General features: G+C 49.3%; 2 protein-coding genes and 1 long non-coding RNA gene across 4 annotated transcripts in view; 2 read left to right on the top strand and 1 right to left on the bottom strand.

The window, feature by feature from the left end:
• The window catches only part of ZNF653 (zinc finger protein 653), a 162,496-nt gene that overhangs the window by 92,790 nt on the left and 51,316 nt on the right, over positions 1-18,390 (top strand). The window lies entirely within an intron of this gene.
• The window catches only part of LOC309326105, a 71,190-nt gene continuing 53,753 nt past the window's right edge, over positions 954-18,390 (bottom strand). The window contains exon 3 of the long non-coding RNA XR_014150157.1: positions 954-1,054. This is a non-coding gene — a long non-coding RNA (uncharacterized lncRNA). The remainder of the gene's footprint in view (positions 1,055-18,390) is intronic.
• LOC309325866 (uncharacterized protein) overlaps positions 6,574-18,390 on the top strand; it is a 66,357-nt gene continuing 54,540 nt past the window's right edge. Inside the window, exon 1 of the mRNA XM_081834135.1 lies at positions 6,574-6,857. Within this exon, the coding sequence (XP_081690261.1) occupies positions 6,782-6,857 (76 nt within the window). The 5' untranslated portion in view covers positions 6,574-6,781. The remainder of the gene's footprint in view (positions 6,858-18,390) is intronic.

Raw genomic sequence — 18,390 nt, 5'->3', positions numbered from 1 at the left:
TTGTGTGTACAAGTAACTCAAGTTCTGCTAATATGGTGTGATTGGTACAATATGATCTTATATAATCCTTAAATATTCTCCATTCTCCAAATATTTTCCGGTTCAATACTCCTCTAACACTTCCCATCAGTTTTGCTTCTATCCTTCCACCCACATGTATTGAAATGTACGTGCGATTTTTTTTGGGAAAACTTAACGGGAAAAGCTTCGCCAAAAAAGATTTGCATTTCTTGTTCTACTTGCCACTGGCATGCAGTCCCTGGACCCATTGCCAGCCAGCGGAAAGTGGGATATAGATTTGTGTGTCCCTGGGGAAAAGAGAGAGAGCTATCTGCTTGACATTTTATTTATCGCCAGCTTCATAGTGGAGAGAAATGTCAACAGCGCCACACCAGACTCCAGCGACTGGCTTCTGCTGGCTCCTGAATATAGGGCAGGCTGAAAAGTCACAGCACCTACAAAGCGAAAAACACCACCGGTTTTCCCGTCACATGCTGTCCCGCGTTGGAAACTGACGACTGGGGCCAGCTCCATCCCTGGACCCGGAAGCACTGTGTGGCCCAGACCAAAAGCAAAGTCTCTGCTTTAAGGCAGGCCAATAATAATAATAATAATAATAATAATAATAATAATAATAATAATAAAATTTTATTTATACCCCGACCATCTCTGGGCGGCTTCCAACAAAATATTAAAATACAGTATTCCTCCAGTTATTTAAAGCTTCCCTAAACAGGGCTGCCTTCAGATGTCTTCTAAAAGTCAGATAGTTGTTTATTTCTTTGACATCTGGTGGGAGGGCGTTCCACAGGGCGGGCACCACCACCGAGAAGGCCCTCTGCCTGGTTCCCTGTAACCTCACTTCTCGCAGGGAGGGAACTGCCAGAAGGCCCTCAGGAAATGGACCCCGGTGTCCGGGCTGAACGATGGGTGTGGAGACACTCCTTCAGGCTGAGGCTGTTTAGGGCTTTAAAGGTCAGCACCAACACTTTCAATTGTGCTTGGAAATGTACTGGGAGCCAATGTAGGTCTTTCAAGACCGGTGTTATGTGGTCTTGGCGGCTGCCCCCAGTCACCAGTCTAGCTGCCGCATTCTGCATTAATTGCAGTTTCCGGGTCACCTTCAAAGGTAGCCCCACGTAGAGCGCATTGCAGTAGTCCAAGCGGGAGATAACCAGAGCAAGCACCACTCTGGCCAGACAGTCTGTGGGCAGGGAGGGTCTCATCCTGTGTATGAGATGGAGCTGGTAGACAGCTGCCCTGGACACAGAATTGACCTGCGCCTCCATGGACAGCTGTGAATCCAAAATGACTCCCAGGCTGCTCACCTGGTCCTTCAGTGGCACAGTTGCCCCATTCAGGACCAAGGAGTCCTCCACACCCGCCCGTCTTCTGTTCCCCAAAAACAGTACTTGTGTCTTGTCAGGATTCAGCCTCAAACTTATTGCAACAACCAGCTCTCACCTCTGTCTTTTGGGAGCCGGGATCATAAGGAGCCAAGAGAGTGAGAGAAAAACTACTTATTGCCCAAAGTCTCCCTTCTGCGCAATTCTTACAGATGCAGCGCAGGCGATCGCCCGCTTCTCATGGGCCAAGAGCTAACTTCCATGCTTCTAGTTCTCAGCAGCACACGGGAAAAGATGATTCCACATCCTTACTCCTCGCATTGGGATTTTTGTGTGTGACTGGCAAGTGCGCATGCAATTTTGCATGCAATAACAGTTGTGCAATCAGATACCACATTCACGGAATTGGCTGTTGCAGACTTCGTTTTGCTGGTCCTCAAGGATGAAAATAGAGCCTTGAATCAGATTTTGAGTAGTTGGTATTTTGCTCGCCACTAATCTCATATTGGGGACGTGGGTGGCGCTGTGGGTTAAACCACAGAACCTAGGGCTTGCCGACCAGAAGGTCGGTGGTTCGAATCCCCGCGACGGGGTGAGCTCCCATTGATCGGTCACTGCTCTTGCCAACCTAGCAGTTCGGAAGCACGTCAAGGTGCAAGTAGATAAATAGGTACCACTCTGGCAGGAAGGTAAATGGCGTTTGTGTGTGCTGCTCTGGTTCGCCAGAAGCGGCTTAGTCATGCTGGCCACATGACCCGGAAGCTGTACCCCGGCTCCCTCGGCCAATAAAGCGAGATGAGCGTCGCAACCCCAGAGTCGTTTGCGACTGTTCCTAATGGTCAGGGGTCCCTTTACCTTTACCTCATCTCATATTGAGGAAAAAAATGGGGGGGGGGGAGAGAATTGGCCCTAAGGTGCCCACAGTTCTAACCCTGCCCACCTTCCCCACAGCAAATAAACATAATTTTTACTGACCTATAATCTATCTTTCTTTCTTTCTTTCTTTCTTTCTTTCTTTCTTTCTTTCTTTCTTTCTTTCTTTCTCTCTCTCTCTCTCTCTCTCTCTCTCTCTCTTTCTCTCTTTCTCTCTTTCTTTCTCTCTCTCTCTCTCTCTCTCTTTCTTTCTTCTTTCTTTCTTTCTTTCTTTCTTTCTTTCTTTCTTTCTTTCTTTCTTTCCCTCTCTCTCTCTCTCTCTCTCTCTCTCTCTCTCTCTCTCCTTTCTCAGATCCATCCTTGCAGCATTAAGTTTCGAAAACGTTCCTGGTCCAATGCCAAAGGAACAAAACAGGGAGGCGAGTTTATAAAAGGCATACCCATTTATTATGTCTGAGCTGCCCTAGTTTATGGATCAAGAGATCATTTTTTCGCAGCTGAAGGTAACAATATTCAGAGGGGGAGAGAGAGAGAGGGGTAGCATATGTGCTGCGGCAACATTGCCACTAACTGCCATGTGGCACCTGCCAGGATCATAGAGGATATGCAAATTACAAGCACCTAAAATGTACAGATTAACTGCTGTCCTTTACATCGTTCGGGGCTTTCAATGTGGCCCTCGATGAGATGTAGCTTTTGTCCTGGCCTTTGGCACCTAAGATACACATGCACAAACCTCTATATATCACACACTATTGTAGAATAATATTTTGAATTGTGGTGCTGGAGGAGACTCTTGAGAGTCCCATGGACTGCAAGAAGATCAAACCTCTCCATTCTGAAGGAAATCAGCCCTGAGTGCTCACTGGAAGGACAGATCCTGAAGCTGAGACTCCAATACTTTGGCCACCTCATGAGAAGAGAAGACTCCCTGGAAAAGACCCTGATGTTGGGAAAGATGGAGGGCGCAAGGAGAAGGGGACGACAGAGGGCGAGATGGTGGGACAGTGTTCTGGAAGCTACCAGCATGAGTTTGACCAAACTGTGGGAGGCAGTGGAAGACAGGAGTGCCTGACGTGCTCTGGTCCAGGGGGTCATGAAGAGTCGGACACGACTAAACGACTAAACAACAACAACATTGTAGAATCACAGAATTGTTGAGCTGGATCAACTAGGGTCTTCTAGTCCAGGGGTCAGCAAACTTACCGCACCTCGGGCCGGTGTCTCCAGCGCCGATCGCGCGGTGGGCCGCAGGGCAGGGGAAGCGTGTGCCCATACGTATGCACACACACTATTTCCGGGGAGGGAGGGAAGTCATTGAAGATTTGGTTATAATGAACGATGTTCATTTTGAAACGTATAATCTGAAAAGTTAATAAAAATTATTTTAAAAATAAGAAGTGCTCTCTCAGTTTTCTCCCCTAGCCATTCTTATACCCCATGAACAGCCTTACCTTCCATTTCCTGATTGCACAAGCGGTCAGTTAGCTTCCAGACCCCATTCAAAGTGCTGGTCTTGACTTATAAAGCCTTAAATGGCTCAGGACCCCAATGCAAGAAGGTTTGCGTCTCCCCATATGAACCACCCCGGACCCCGAGATCATTTTCTGCGGCCCTCCTCCGTGTGCCTCTTCCATGAGAGGTCCAGAGGGTGGCAACACGAGGAACGGGGCCTTCTCTGCAGTGGCTCCCTGTCTGTGGAATGCTATCCCCAAAGAGGTTCATTATACACCTTTAGGCAAAAAAGTCTTTGTCCATTGAATTTTCTTGGCAGGGATACTGGAGTAGCTTGCCGGTTCCTGCTCCAGGTGGATCACGTTTAGTCAAAACTCTCCACTATGACCTGTCCATCTTGGGTGGCCCTGCACGGCATAGCTCATAGCTTCTCTGAGTTATTCAAGCCCCTTCGCCACGGCAAGGCAGTAATCCCTGAAGGGGTCCATGAAGGTCCATTTAGTTAAAGCCATGGTTTTCCCAGTAGTGATGTATGGAAATGAGAGCTGGACCATAAAGAAGGCTGATCGCCAAAGAATGGATGCTTTTGAATTATGGTACTGGAGGAGACTCTTGAGAGTCCCATGGACTGCAAGAAGATCCAACCTCTCCATTCTGAGGGAAATCAGCCCTGAGTGCTCACTGGAAGGACAGATCCTGAAGCTGAGGCTCCAGTACGTTGGCCACCTCATGAGAAGAGAAGACTCCCTGGAAAAGACCCTGATGCTGGGAAAGATGGAGGGCACAAGGAGATGGGGAGGATGAGATGGTGGGACAGTGTTCTCGAAGCGACGAACATGAGTTTGATCAAACTGCAGGAGGCAGTGGAAGACAGGAGTGCCTGGTGTGCTCTGGTCCAGGGGGAGACGAAGAGGCAGACACGACTAAACAACTAAACAACAACAACAAGGCAAAAAAGTTCCTCTTCAACCAGATCTTGGGCTGATCAACATCCCAGATCCTTTTAAATATGTTTGTGGCAGGGAGGGGTGTTATTGGTTGGTGGTCCCCCCACTAGAATTCGGACCACAAGGATAATTTAGTCCAACTCCCTGCAATGCAGGAATCTTTTGCCCAGTGTGGGGCTTGAACCCACGGTGCTGAGATTAAGGGTCTTGCGCTGACGGAACCATCTTTTCTGTTCCTGTTTGCATTCTGCATCTTGTGCTTTTTACCTTGTATTTGTGTGTTGCGTGCTGCCCTGAGACGAAGGAAGTGTTACGTATTTAATACATATTTAGGGAATTTTTAAAATGTTTTGCATAGATGTTTTGCATAAATGTTTTGCATATTATGTTTTGCATAGATTGGAAGCCACCCAGGGTGGTTGGGGCCACCCAGTCAGATGGGCAGAGTACTAGTACTATTACTAATATTCAGTGTGGTTTTTCCCCTCTGGGGGGGGGGGACACATACCCCTAAACATTTTGTGAATCTTTTGTCCATCTACTATATTCATTTCCCACGATCTGAGCTATAAAATGGGGATTTTCTTGAGTCAAATGAGAGTACCCCTGAAACATAAGAAAGCACTGCTAATATTAATAATAAAAATAACAACAACAACGATGGATGGCGGCTAACAGATTGAGGTTGAATCCTGACAAGACAGAAGTACTGTTTTTGGGGGACAGGGGGCGGGCGGGTGTGGAGGTCTCCCTGGTCCTGAATGGGGCAACTGTGTCCCTGAAGGACCAGGTGCTCAGCCTGGGAGTCATTTTGGACTCACCGCTGTCCATGGAGGCGCAGGTCCATTCTGTGTCCAGGGCAGCTGTTTACCAGCTTCATCTGGTACGCAGGATGAGACCCTCCCTGCCCGCGGACTGCCTCGCCAGAGTGGTGCATGCTCTGGTTATCTCCCGCTTGCACTACTGCAACACGCTCTATGTGGGGCTACCTTTGAAGGTGACCTACAACTAATCCAGAATGTGGCAGCTAGACTGTTGACTGGGAGCGGCCACCGAGACCATATAACACCGGTCTTGAAAGACCTACACTGGCTCCCAGTACGTTTCTGAGCACAATTCAAAGTGTTGGGGCTGACCTTTAAAGCCCTAAATGGCCTCAGCCCAGTAGACCTGAAGGAGCGTCTCCACCCCCCATCGTTCAGCCCAGACGCTGAGGTCTAGCACTGAGGGCCTTCTGGCGGTTCCCTCGCTGCGAGAAGTGAGGTTACAGGGAACCAGGCAGAGGGCCTTCTCGGTGGTGGCGCCCGCCCTGTGGAACGCCCTCCCAGTAGATGTCAAAGAGAACAACAACTACCAGACTTTTAGAAGACATCTGAAGGCAGCCCTGTTTAGGGAAGCTTTTAATGCTTAATAGGTTATTGTATTTTGGTGTTCTGTTGGAGGCCGCCCAGAGTGGATGGGGAAGCCCAGCCAGATGGGGGGGTATAAACAATAAATTATTATTATTATTATTATTAATTAACCTGCTTGATCAGGCCAGGGGGGGCCCTATCCTGCCCTCGCCTGGCCAGTGCCCATGACGGGGCACCCACAAACCTGCCTAGAAGAGCAAAACTCTCCTTTCCCGCGGCTTCCAGAAACTGGATTTTGGGTGGACGAGGGAGGATGGAGAGAGAGATCCGAGGCTCTTGCTCCCTGCCAGGCTGATGCACTTGCCCTGGAGGGATCAGGGCCTTCTTGTTTGCCCTGCCTGGCTTGGCCTGCCTCTCTCTGTCTTTTCTGCAGTACCAGGCGCCCTTGGCTTCCACCATCTCCACGCCCTCCCTGCTATAGAGGGAGCTGCTGCTGCTGACATCATTGAGGATGACAGAGCTGTTCAGGCAGCGAGGGGGGAGCAGCAGCAGCAGCAGCCTGGTCCAGCCTCTCTCTCCCCCCTCCCCACCTCTGAGCTGGATTCTCCCAGGTCCCCCCCCCTCCCTCTACGGCGCAGGCTCCATCCCACCTCATCCTCCCTCCAGCCTGCAGAGCGCATCAGAAGCGCCTGGTCCCTTTTCTCTGCATCTCTCTCCATCTCTCTCCATCCAGCCGCCTTGCCTGGCAACTCTAAACGCCCCCCCCAAGACCACTTCACGCCCCCCACACCTCGCTGGATGCCACACCATGCCCGGAGAAGCCCTCAAGAGCCAGGAGGCCACGCGGGCCAAGGACCCAGGCGTCCTGAGGACACCTGAGACAGGTGAGTCCTGAGGTTTCTCTTCCCTTCTCCATCTCCAAAGGCGCACTGCTGAGTTGGCCAAAGGCGGCGGGGTGTGTGTGTGGAAAGGAGGGAAGGAGGTTTTTTTGTGGGGGGGGGCAATGTAAGCAAGGCACAAAGAGGGGGGCGGGGGGCTGTTGGGGGATGGGGTGGGGAAATGGAAGCAGGAATGGGAAACGCAGGGGCAGTTTTGGGGGGGGCGGAGAATGTCTTCTCTGGTCGGATGGTGGCCGGTCAGGCTGCCTGGATGTGGGGCAGAGCAGTTTTTTTTGGGGGGGGGGGTTCTGATGAGGGGCAGAGCATGAAGAACGCCTGGGTTCTTTCTCGGAAGGTGTGTGCGGCTGGATGTAGAGAAAGCAAGAAGACTCTCCTTTCCCCCCTCCCATTCTTAACGCGCCCCCTCCCTCCCCAAAGGCCCCTCTCCCTTATCCTCAACCCCCAAGCCCCAAAAGATATGGGGCTTAGAAGGGTCTGGCTGTCTGAGGACACCCCCCTTCCCTAAGGCTGACCTCTCTTTTCTTTGGGGGGGGGGCAGAGCAAAGGACTTTCCTCCCCCACCCCCAAGCACAGATTGTGGGTCGCTCTGAAAAGTTTTCCCTTCTTTGTTTGGGGCGATCTAGTCATAGCTCCGGGGGGCAGAGACCCTTGGTTGGGGGACTTGATCTGTGTTTGGATTGGGGGGGCCATAGCAACTTTCCCAAGCTTGGCTGAGAGGTGGGGAAGCGAGGCAGCCGCCGCCATGTCCATCGCTCTCTGGAGACCCTCTGCTCTACCCACTGCGCATCACTGCCCTGCCTAATCCTAAGTAAGACATCACATCCCTTACGCTGCCCCACAGAGTAGCTCTTAAAAGCCCTTCATGGCAATGATATTCTCTGGGTGGCATCCTTGTTTGCACAGAAGAACCACCCCCAAAAGAAGGGGAGGTAATCTCCAGGTGTGCCAGCACCTTTCTGACCCCCCTGGGTGCCATTTAGGGGGAGAGACCGAGAGACCCCACCCCCCTGCACAGGCTGCTGCTAATCCATCCCTTTGGAGCCACTAGTATTTTCAGCCGACTCACTTGTTCTGCCTGCCGGGCCTTATTGTTCCGAACTGTAAAATGGGCCCATGAAGTCGACGTGCAGGTCCAAAGCGCAAATCTTTCTATGGGTGGTTGGCTAGCTTGACCCGTGTCGGTTATGTGGGGCAGACCTGCGGGTTGCCTGCTGGATGCGGGAGAAAAACAAACCACAACAAATGCTTTTTTTAAAATGCAGAGTTTTATTACTTGCAATATAATGTGTGATGCGTCCGAGGAAGGGACTTCGCAGCTTGTTAGCCTCTGCCCCCAAATCTACTCCCCGCCCCCGCTTAAAATACCCCCGCCCCCCGCAATGATGCCTCTGCTAAACCCAACTTAAATATATATATTTTAATCCATGCAAATTAAGGGCGATTGGTTTTCTCTTTGCCCCAACCTCTGGGATAATTGGCAGTGTCGCCTAATGGTTATGGCGCCCCTTTGTCCCCATAACCCAGAATCTGGTTAAGAGTTTAAGGGCTGCAGGGACTGGTGGGGTTTTTTTTTGGGGGGGGGGATATCAGGTGATTGGGGTTTCCCCTTAGATTAGGCCAGACATAGAGGACATAGCCTCGTTTTCTGCTGCGTAATACTATGACTTGCCCCAAGACCTCGCCATAAGGCGGGACATTGTCCTTCTAAATAACTCGGCGTACCAAGGGTGAAGGCAAGACACTGATCCCCCCCATCGCCTCTGCATCCTTACTCAGCAATAAATCCCACTTTAATACGATAGAACTGGAGAACAAAAAAACTATGTGGGGGATTGAAAGCTTATGCGATAAGCAGGTTTCTACGCAAGTAAGTCTTTCTGGGTTCATCTGCGCTGGGTCACACCTGCAGGAAATCGCCGGTTTTAGCAACTTTAATGTGAATAAGCTGCATTATTTTTTTAACCGTCTCCTCCCACCTGCCTCTGATTTTCCTCCTTGCAATGTTTCTGTATGCAGAGATAGGAACATTCATTGGCAGCAGCCTTAAACTGAATCAGAATCGCCGGTTGATCTAGCTCAGAATTGTTGACACTGACCGGCAGAGTTTGGGGCAGGGGAAATTTCCAATATCTACGCAGAGATGCCACTGGAGGTTGAACAAATGGATTTTATTATTACGGTCACAGACCAGTTTCGGGTCACTTACAATATCGGGAAAATCAGAAAACACAACAGGAATACATTGGGTTGCAATTGGGTATAACAGAGACAATTCAGATATAGGCAAAGGGACCCCTGACCATTAGGTCCAGTTGTGGCCGACTCTGGGGTTGCGGTGCTCATCTCGCTTTATTGGCCGAGGGAGCCGGTGTACAACTTCCGGGTCATGTGGCCAGCAGGACTAACACGCTTCTGGTGTACCAGAGCAGCGCACAGAAACGCCATTTACCTTCCCGCCAGAGTGGTACCTATTTATCTACTTGCACTTTGACGTGCTTTTGAACTGCTAGGTTGGCAGGAGCAGGGACCGAGCAACGGGAGCTCACCCCGTCGCGGGGATTCGAACCGCTGACCTTCTGATCGGCAAGTCCTAGGCTCTGTGGTTTAACCCACAGCGCCACCCGCGTCCCATACAATTCAGATATAGCGGCAGTTAAATCTCGATCACTAAAATATGACCTAAAATTATCATTTAAAAACCTGAATCATTTTGGTAGCACAGCTTGTTCTCTAAGTTTTATGGCAGTCGCACAGAATTGGAGGTTGAACGTCCCGTGTTCAAAGGAGACGCTCTGCCCCATTTTGTTACAGCCCTTCCCCGAGTCAAATAACTGGGATTCGGATAACCACGTTTGGTTGTCTTGCTGGTACTGAGCTGTCTCAAGAAGTGGAATGAGTGGATCCCGAAATGTGTGCCTACAGGAAAAAGAAAGGGGTGTGGCTATGCGGCCAGAAACTCGCTCAGTTCTCTGGGGCTCGTCTTAAAAATTTTATTGGGCAGCAGGCAGGAGGAGAAAGAGAAGTGTGTGTTGGGGTTTGGCACATTTTTACCTACAAAAGCATCTTCGCCTGGTCTGAGTGATGCTTCCTGTCTTTGTTTGTAACAACTACCTGACATTCAGAGGACATCTTAAGGCAGCCCTGTTCAGGGAAGTTTTTAACGTGTGATGTTTTACTGTATTTTTGGTTTCTATGGAAGCCGCCCAGAGTGGCTGGGGAGGCCCAGCCAGATGGGCGGGGTATAAATTATTATTATTATTATTATTATTATTATTACTGTGTACTTGGCTTGCAGAAGTAGCTCCATCCCTTCCTACAGCTCCTCAAAGCTGACCCCCATCATTCTGCCTGGACGCTGAGGTCCAGCTCCAAGGGCCTTCTGGCGGTTCCCTCGCTGCGAGAAGCAAAGTTACAGTGAACCAGGCAGAGGGCCTTCTCAGTAGTGGTGCCCGCCCTGTGGAACACCCTCCCATCAGATGTCAAAGTGATAAACAACTACCTGACATTCAGAAGACATCTGAAGGCAGCCCTGTTCAGGGAAGTTTTTAATGGGTGACATTTTAGTGTATTTTTGGTCTCTGTGGAAGCCGCCCAGAGTGGCTGGGGAAACCCAGCCAGATGGGCGGGGTACAAATAATAAATTATTATTATTAGTAGTAGTAGTAGTAGTATCCGAGGCTGGCAAAGTTTGGGAAGGAACTGGAGGCATTGGGAATGTTACGGTTCTGGTTCCTGGTCTCTCCAAATCAAAGCATTTCAGGTACCAGGTTGTTGTTGTTGTTGTTGTTATTGTTATTATTATTATTATTATATTTATTTATACCCCGGCCATCTGGTTGAGTTTCCCCAGCCACTCTGAGCAGCTTCCAATCGAGTGTTAAAAACAATACAGCATTAAATATTAAAAACTTCCCTAAACAGGGCTGCCTTCAGATATTTTTTAAAGAGAAGATAGCTACTTATTTCCTTCACATCTGAAGGGAGGGCGTTCCACAGGGCGGGCGCCACCACCGAGAAGGCCCTCTGTCTGGTTCCCTGTAACCTCACTTCTCACAATGAGCGAACCACCAGAAGGCCCTCAGAGCTGCACCTCAGCGTCCGGGCAGAATGATGGGGGTGGAGACGCTCCTTCAGGTATACTGGACCGAGGCCGTTTAGGGCTTGAAAGGTCAGCACCAACACTTTGAATTGTGCTCGGAAACATACTGGGAGCCTATGTAGGTCTTTCAAGACCGTGTTATGTGGTCTTAGTGGCCGCTCCCAGTCACCAGTCCAGCTGCCGCATTCTGAATTAGTTGTAGTTTCCGGGTCACCTTCAAAGGTAGCCCCACGTAGAGCGCATTGCAGTAGTCCAAGCGGGAGATAACCAGAGCATGCACCACTCTGGCGTGACAGTCCGCGGGCAGGGAGGGTCTCATCCTGCGTACCAGATGGAGCTGGTGGACAGCTGCCCTGGACACAGAATGGACCTGCGCCTCGATGGACAGCTGTGAGTCCAGAATGACTCCCAGGCTGCGTCCCTGGTCCTTCAGGGGCACAGTTGCCCCATTCAGGACCAGTGAGTCCTCTACATCTGCCCGCCTCCTGTCCCCCAAAAACAGTACTTCTGTCTTGTCAGGATTCCACCTCAATCTGTTGGCTCCCATCCATCCTCCAACCGTCTCCAGACACTCACACAGGACCTTCACTGATGGGAAAGTCGTCTCTCTGGGGAGCCCCTCTCGGCCTCTAGGACTACTCAGGATTGGGACCCAAACAAGACGCTTCAGGCCCCTCTGACTGACCCTTGGGGCTCCCCCCCCCCACACCACCAGCCCCTCTTTCCAGGCCATGCCTTTCACTTGCCCTGCTCTGTGCCCTCCTTGAACAATTTTACCTGTCTGGAATGGGTCCTTGAACTCTGAGAATTCGTCTTGCCTTCCTGGGTGGAGAGATCATAGAATCCTAGAGTTGGAAGAGACCACAAGGGCCATCGTGTCCAACCCCCTGCCAAGCAGGAAACACCATCAGAGCACTCCTGACATATGGTTGTCAAGCCTCTGCTTAAAGACCTCCAAAGAAGGAGACTCCACCACACTCCTTGGCAGCAAATTCCACTGTCAAACAGCTCTTACTGTCAGGAAGTTCTTCCTAAGGTTTAGGTGGAATCTTCTTTCTTGTAGTTTGGATCCATTGCTCCGTGTCCGCTTCTCTGGAGCAGCAGAAAACAACCTTTCTCCCTCCTCTATGTGACATCCTTTTATATATTTGAACATGGCTATCATATCACCCCTTAACCTCCTCTTCTCCAGGCTAAACATACCCAGCTCCTTTAGCCGTTCCTCATAAGGCATCGTTTCCAGGCCTTTGACCATTTTGGTTGCCCTCCTCTGGACACGTTCCAGTTTGTCCGTGTCCTTCTTGAACTGTGGTGCCCAGAACTGGACACAGTACTCCAGGTGAGGTCTGACCAGAGCAGAATACAGTGGCACTATTACTTCCCTTGATCTAGATGCTATACTCCTATTGATGCAGCCCAGAATTGCATTGGCTTTTTTAGCTGCTGCGTCACACTGTTGGCTCATGTCAAGTTTGTGGTCAACCAAGACTCCTAGATGTCGGAGGGGTGTGGGTGTCGAAACCTCTGATTTCTGTATGGCTGAAATATACAAAGGATCACTCACTTCGTTAGAGCATGGTGCTGATAAGGCCAAGGTTGCAGGTTCGATCCCTGGATGGGACAGTTGCATATTCATTTATCGCTAGAAGTTGAATTAGACCAGCAACCTTTTTCAGCTGTGGGCCAGTCCACCGTCCCTCAGACCATGTGGGGGGGCCAGACTATATTGTTTGGGGGGAAGTGAACAGATTCCTATGTCCCACAAATAACCCAGAGATGCATTTGAAATAAAAGGACACATTCTACTCGTAGAAAAACACACTGATTACTGGACCGTCCGGGGGCCGGATTGAGAAGGCGATTGGGCCACATCCAGCCCATGGTCCTTAGGTTGCCTACCCTTGGATTAGACAATCCTTAGGGTCCCTTCCACTTCTGCAATTGGACACACCCACTTCTGCCACTGACCCCACCCACTTTTGCCTCTGGACACACCCACCTTTCCCCCCTGGACACACCCACTTCTGCCACTGACCACACCCACTTTTGCCCCTGGACACACCCACTTCTGCCACTGACCACACCCACCATTTGCCCCTGGACACACCCACTTCTGCCACTGACCACACCCACCATTTGCCCCTGGACACACCCACTTCTGCCACTGACCACACCCACCTTTTGCCCCTGGACACACCCACTTCTGCCACTGACCACACCCACCTTTTGTCCCTGGACACACCCACTTCTGCCACTGACCACACCCACCTTTTGCCCCTGGACACACCCACTTCTACCACTGACCACACCCACCTTTTGCCCCTGGACACACTCACTTCTGCCACTGACCACATCCACTCCCCCCTGGACACACCCACTTCTGCCACTGACCCCACCCACTTTTGCCCCTGGACACACCCACTTCTGCCACTGACCACACCCACCTTTTGCCCCTGGACACACCCACTTCTACCACTGACCACACCCACCTTTTGCCCCTGGACACACCCACTTCTGCCACTGACCACATCCACTTCCCCCCTGGACACACCCACTTCTGCCACTGACCCCACCCACTTTTGCCCCTGGACACACCCACTTCTGCCACTGACCACACCCACCTCTTGCCTCTGGACACACCCACTTCTGCCACCGACCACACCCACTATTCCTCTGGACACACCCACCTCTGCCTCTGACCACACCCAAATATGTTGTATGATATATATTTTTTGGGAAATTCCATGTAAAAATTAATAAATATATATAGGTAAAGGTACCGCTGACCATTAGGTCCGGTCGTGACTGACTCTGGGGTTGCAGCGCTCATCTCGCTTTATTGGCCGAGGGAGCCGGCGTACAGCTTCCAGGTCATGTGACCCGCATGACTAAGGCGCTTCTGGCGAACCAGAGCAGCGCATGGAAACGCCGTTTACCTTCCCGCCAGAGCGGTACCTATTTATCTACTTGCACTTTGACGTGCTTTCAAACTGCTAGGTTGGCAGGAGAAGGGAACGAGCCACGGGAGCTCACCCCGTCGCGGGGATTCGAACCGCCGACCTTCTGATCGACAAGTACTAGGCTCTGTGGTTTAGCCCACAGCGCCACCCGCATCCCTGTTTTGCATGGAGAAGATTCAGTCCCTTGCATTTCAGTCGAGGGCTGCCTCAAACCCTGCAGAGCGGCTGCCGGCCTGTGCATGGATGGCACGGAGCTAGCTGAACCAATAGTCCGATTCCATATAAGTGTCCGACATTCGTATGAAGCCGTTCCTTTCTGCCTGGGTGGTTTTTCTGTGTCTGTGTCAGAGATAAATCTTCTCTTTCACCCCAAATCTTCACCGACGTCCAAGGAGGGGTTGCCAACATTATCAATTTTTTTCCTGGCAAGGCTCCTGTGCTTTATGAGAAGTAGATGGAAGGTGTCTAGACATCTAACAGCGGGTCATTTTCCTGGCTTAGACATGCAGTGCAGTCTTCACAAAATATTTTTTTTTGGGGTGGGGGGAGAAGATGGAGAAACAGAGTCTCTACTCTTACATACACAAACACATACGTTGGCAACTTTACTCCTGAGCTGCTACAGCTAAACCTCTGCTCCCCATTTTCCGGCATTCTATATCTCCCTCCTTTCCCTCAGTTATTATAGGGGTTACCAGATAATGTTGTTGTTTAGTCGTTTAGTTGTGTCCGCCTCTTCGTGACCCCCTGGACCAGAGCACACCAGGCACTCCTGTCTTCCACTGCCTCCCGCAGGTTGGTCAAACTCATGCTGGCAGCTTCGAGAACACTGTCCCACCATCTCGTCCTCTGCCGTCCCCTTCTCCTTGTGCCCTCCATCTTTCCCAACATCAGGGTCTTTTCCAGGGAGTCTTCTCTTCTCCAAAGTCTTGGAGCCTCAGCTTCAGGATCTGTCCTTCCAGTGAGCACTCAGGGCTGATTTCCTTCAGAATGGAGAGGTTGGATCTTCTTGCAGTCCATGGGACTCTCAAGAGTCTCCTCCAGCACCAGAATTCAAAAGCATCCATTCTTCGGCCATCAGCCTTCTTGATGGTGCAGCTCTCACTTCCATACATCACCCCTAAATAACTGACCAAAATAACACCATTCCATCAAGCCATTGCATTTAGGCTGTCTGAAAAGATCCTCAACACCTGTCGCTAAAAACAGCCAGGTTTTGCTTCTCTCTTGATCGACGCTCCTGATTCCTTCCCTCTGCTTGTTTCCACTGTGTTGAGCTTTTTAGATTGTAAGGTCCTCGGGGCAGGGACCTTATCCTCTGGGCAGATCCACAGCACAACCAACGCGCATTTACAGCACTTTGCTTCCCCCCAGAGAATCCTAGGAACTGTAGTTTGTTAGCAGTACTGCAAAGTGTAGCTCTGTGAGTGGGAAACTACATTTCCCAGGATTCCTTGGGGGTGGCAAGCCAAGGGGTTTAAATGTGTGTTTGGATGTGTTTTAGGTGCACAGTGTGGGTCGCCCATTTGCAAGCATGTGGATGGTGCTGGCTGCAGAGACATAATAATAATAATAATAATAATAATAATAACAACAACAACAACAACAACAACAACAACAACAACAACAACAACAAAAACAGATAGATAGATAGATAGATAGATAAATAGATAGATAGATAAGGGGTGGAACTTCTCATTCAGGAAACTAACAGTGCGAACCCAAAAGATTCTACTCAGAAATAAGTCCCGTTCAGTTCAAAGGGGGTCGCTTCCAGGTAAATGAATATATTAAAGGTATATAGAGTGCTAACTTTAACAATAAAATACACCCCATAATTCCCCCCCCCTGCCCTTCCTCCTTTCAGGGCTCCACCCTCCCAGATCTCCCCCCACCCCTTTTGCAATGATCTTGACATCAGCAAAACCGAAAGCAGACTGAGTCATCCTATTGTTCGCCTCCCCTCCCCGCCATGTGTCAAACGAGCTGTCTGCCTCGTAACGTCTTTTACAAAATTAAATTAAACTCCACTTGGAAGTTAGATTTAATTTAATGTCTGCTGGGTGCCTCATTTGAAACGCACGGTGAAAGAGAAACACAAATGTGCTCCCGGGATGGAGGGGAAAGGGGGGGAGTCCGTGATGTCACAGGACCTGGCCAATTAGTGCTGTGCACTGCTGGCGTCTGCCTTGGGCATACAAAGCCTCGGCTGAATCCTGCGGAGACGATTGTTAGATATGAATGAAATGCAAGAGGGTGGAGGTCTTCAGTGTTACCTGCCAGTTGTCTTTCTTCATGGAAACAGTGCGGCTCTGTGCCAGATTTACGTATAAGCTATAGCTTATACTATAAAGTATAAGGTATAAAGTAAGGTATAAGGTAAGGTAAGGTATAAGGTATATAGTAAAGTATACTTTACTATAAAGTAAAGGTAAAGGGACCCCTGACCATTAGGTCCAGTTGTGGCCGACTCTGGGGTTGCGGCGCTCATCTCGCTTTATTGGCTGAGGGAGCCGGCGTACAGCTTCCAGGTCATGTGGCCAGCAGGACTAAGCCACTTCTGGAGAACCAGAGCAGCGCACGGAAACACCGTTTACCTTCCTGCCGGAGCGGTACCTATTTATCTACTTGCACTTCGTGCTTTCGAACTGCTAGGTGGGCAACGGGAGCTCACCTGTTGTGGGGATTCAAACCACCAACCTTCTGATCGGCAAGTCCTACACTCTGTGGTTTAACCCGCAGCGCCACCCACGTCCCATAAGCTATAGCTTAGGCCCCCACCCCCCAAAAAAATTAAAGGAAAAAAACTGGATGTACATTTCCAAAATAAAAAGATAAAAAACAAATAAAATAAAACCTCCATACAGCAACAGTGTTTTGTGTTGTGTAGGCTCCTATGATGTAAGTCCTGGGCGCCACCTGTAGCCTGCTCCCTAAAATATCACTGGTTTGCTCCTTTCTATATATAGGGTGCCTACATTCTGCATGTGCAAATGGCTTTGGGTACCTATGAGGTCCGTAAATTACCATATAGCATTTATTCAACACACAAAACAGCCACAATTTCTTGCTGACAGCTGGATATAGAAAGGGCCTCATTACCTTCAGTAGTGTAGGGCCTCATCAAACCTAAATCTGGCCCTGAGTGTGGGGTAGTGGTTAGAGTGTCGGATGAGGACGAGGACCTGGAAGACCTGAGTTCGAATCCCTATGCAGACAAAAATCTTACTGGCTGACCTTGGCAGCCAATCACTGCCATGGAGAAACCTGGTCTGAACAAAGACCTTGGATTCTTATCTCATTATACATGACAAAGCCATTTTTCACCTTTTCACCCCTTGCTTTTTCCTGTAAGACCTATTGCAGTCGTTAAGAGTCGTCAACAGGCTCATCACAGCTATCTGCCAATCACCCATTCCCACCACCCTTCTGAGTAATACCCCTCCCCACCTTCTCACTATATAGAAGGGTCTGGAAACTTCTGTTTCAGTGTATCTGAAGAAGTGTGCATGCACACGAAAGCTCATACCAAGAACTGACTTAGTTGGTCTTTAAGGTGCTACTGGAAGGAATTTGTTACAATTCCCAGATTTCTCTGGGAATTGGTATTGTCTCTTAAACTACTCTGGGCTTAAACTGATATATAATGAATTGAAAAGGATGTTTAAAATAACTGTAAAAACAACAACAACACAACAGAAGCTTTTCTTTTGGGAATTATAGGGACAGAACTACCTAAACTGTTTAGAAACTTACTCATATATACGACTACAGCGGCAAGAAAGTTACTTGCCCCAAAATGGAAAGAAGCAGAAGTCCCAGTAAAGGAAGAATATATACAAAAACTTCTGGAATATTCAGAAATGGCGAAACTTACTGGAAGAATAAGAGATCAAGATAACAAACGTTTTATAAAAGAACGGAAATGGTTTATTGAATGTTTACAGATAAATTGTAAACAGGTAAGAACATTGGCAGGGTTATTGTAACAACCTGCAATTTTATAAGAGTACAGTGGTACCTCGGGTTACATACGCTTCAGGTTACAGATTCCGCTAACCCAGAAATAGTACCTCGGGTTACGAACTTTGCTTCAGGATGAGAACAGAAATCGTGCTTTGGCGGCGCGGCGGCAGCAGGAGTCCCCATTAGCTAAAGTGGTGCTTCAGGTTAAGAACCGTTTCAGGTTAAGAACAGACCTCCGGAACGAATTAAGTACTTAACCCGAGGTACCGCTATATATATTTAAAGAAGATGAATAAATGAGTAAATTAAATGAATTTGGATATGCAGAAGATATTAAAAATTAATTTAAGGAACCGCAGGAAGAGTTTTGAAACGTTAAAATGGCTGTAAAATTATTGAAATGTATAAACCTGAAAAGCATAAATATTTTTTTTAAAACAAAAAACAAAAGAGCTCTCAGCACCCTACATTCCTGCATTTCAGCGGGTTGGTC

Source organism: Podarcis erhardii (genome assembly GCF_964252035.2).
Source record: "Podarcis erhardii genome assembly, chromosome: 12".
Taxonomy (NCBI): Eukaryota; Metazoa; Chordata; class Lepidosauria; order Squamata; family Lacertidae; genus Podarcis; species Podarcis erhardii.
Note: the sequence above shows the minus strand (reverse complement) of the source record. Positions and strands in the feature narration are given on the sequence as shown.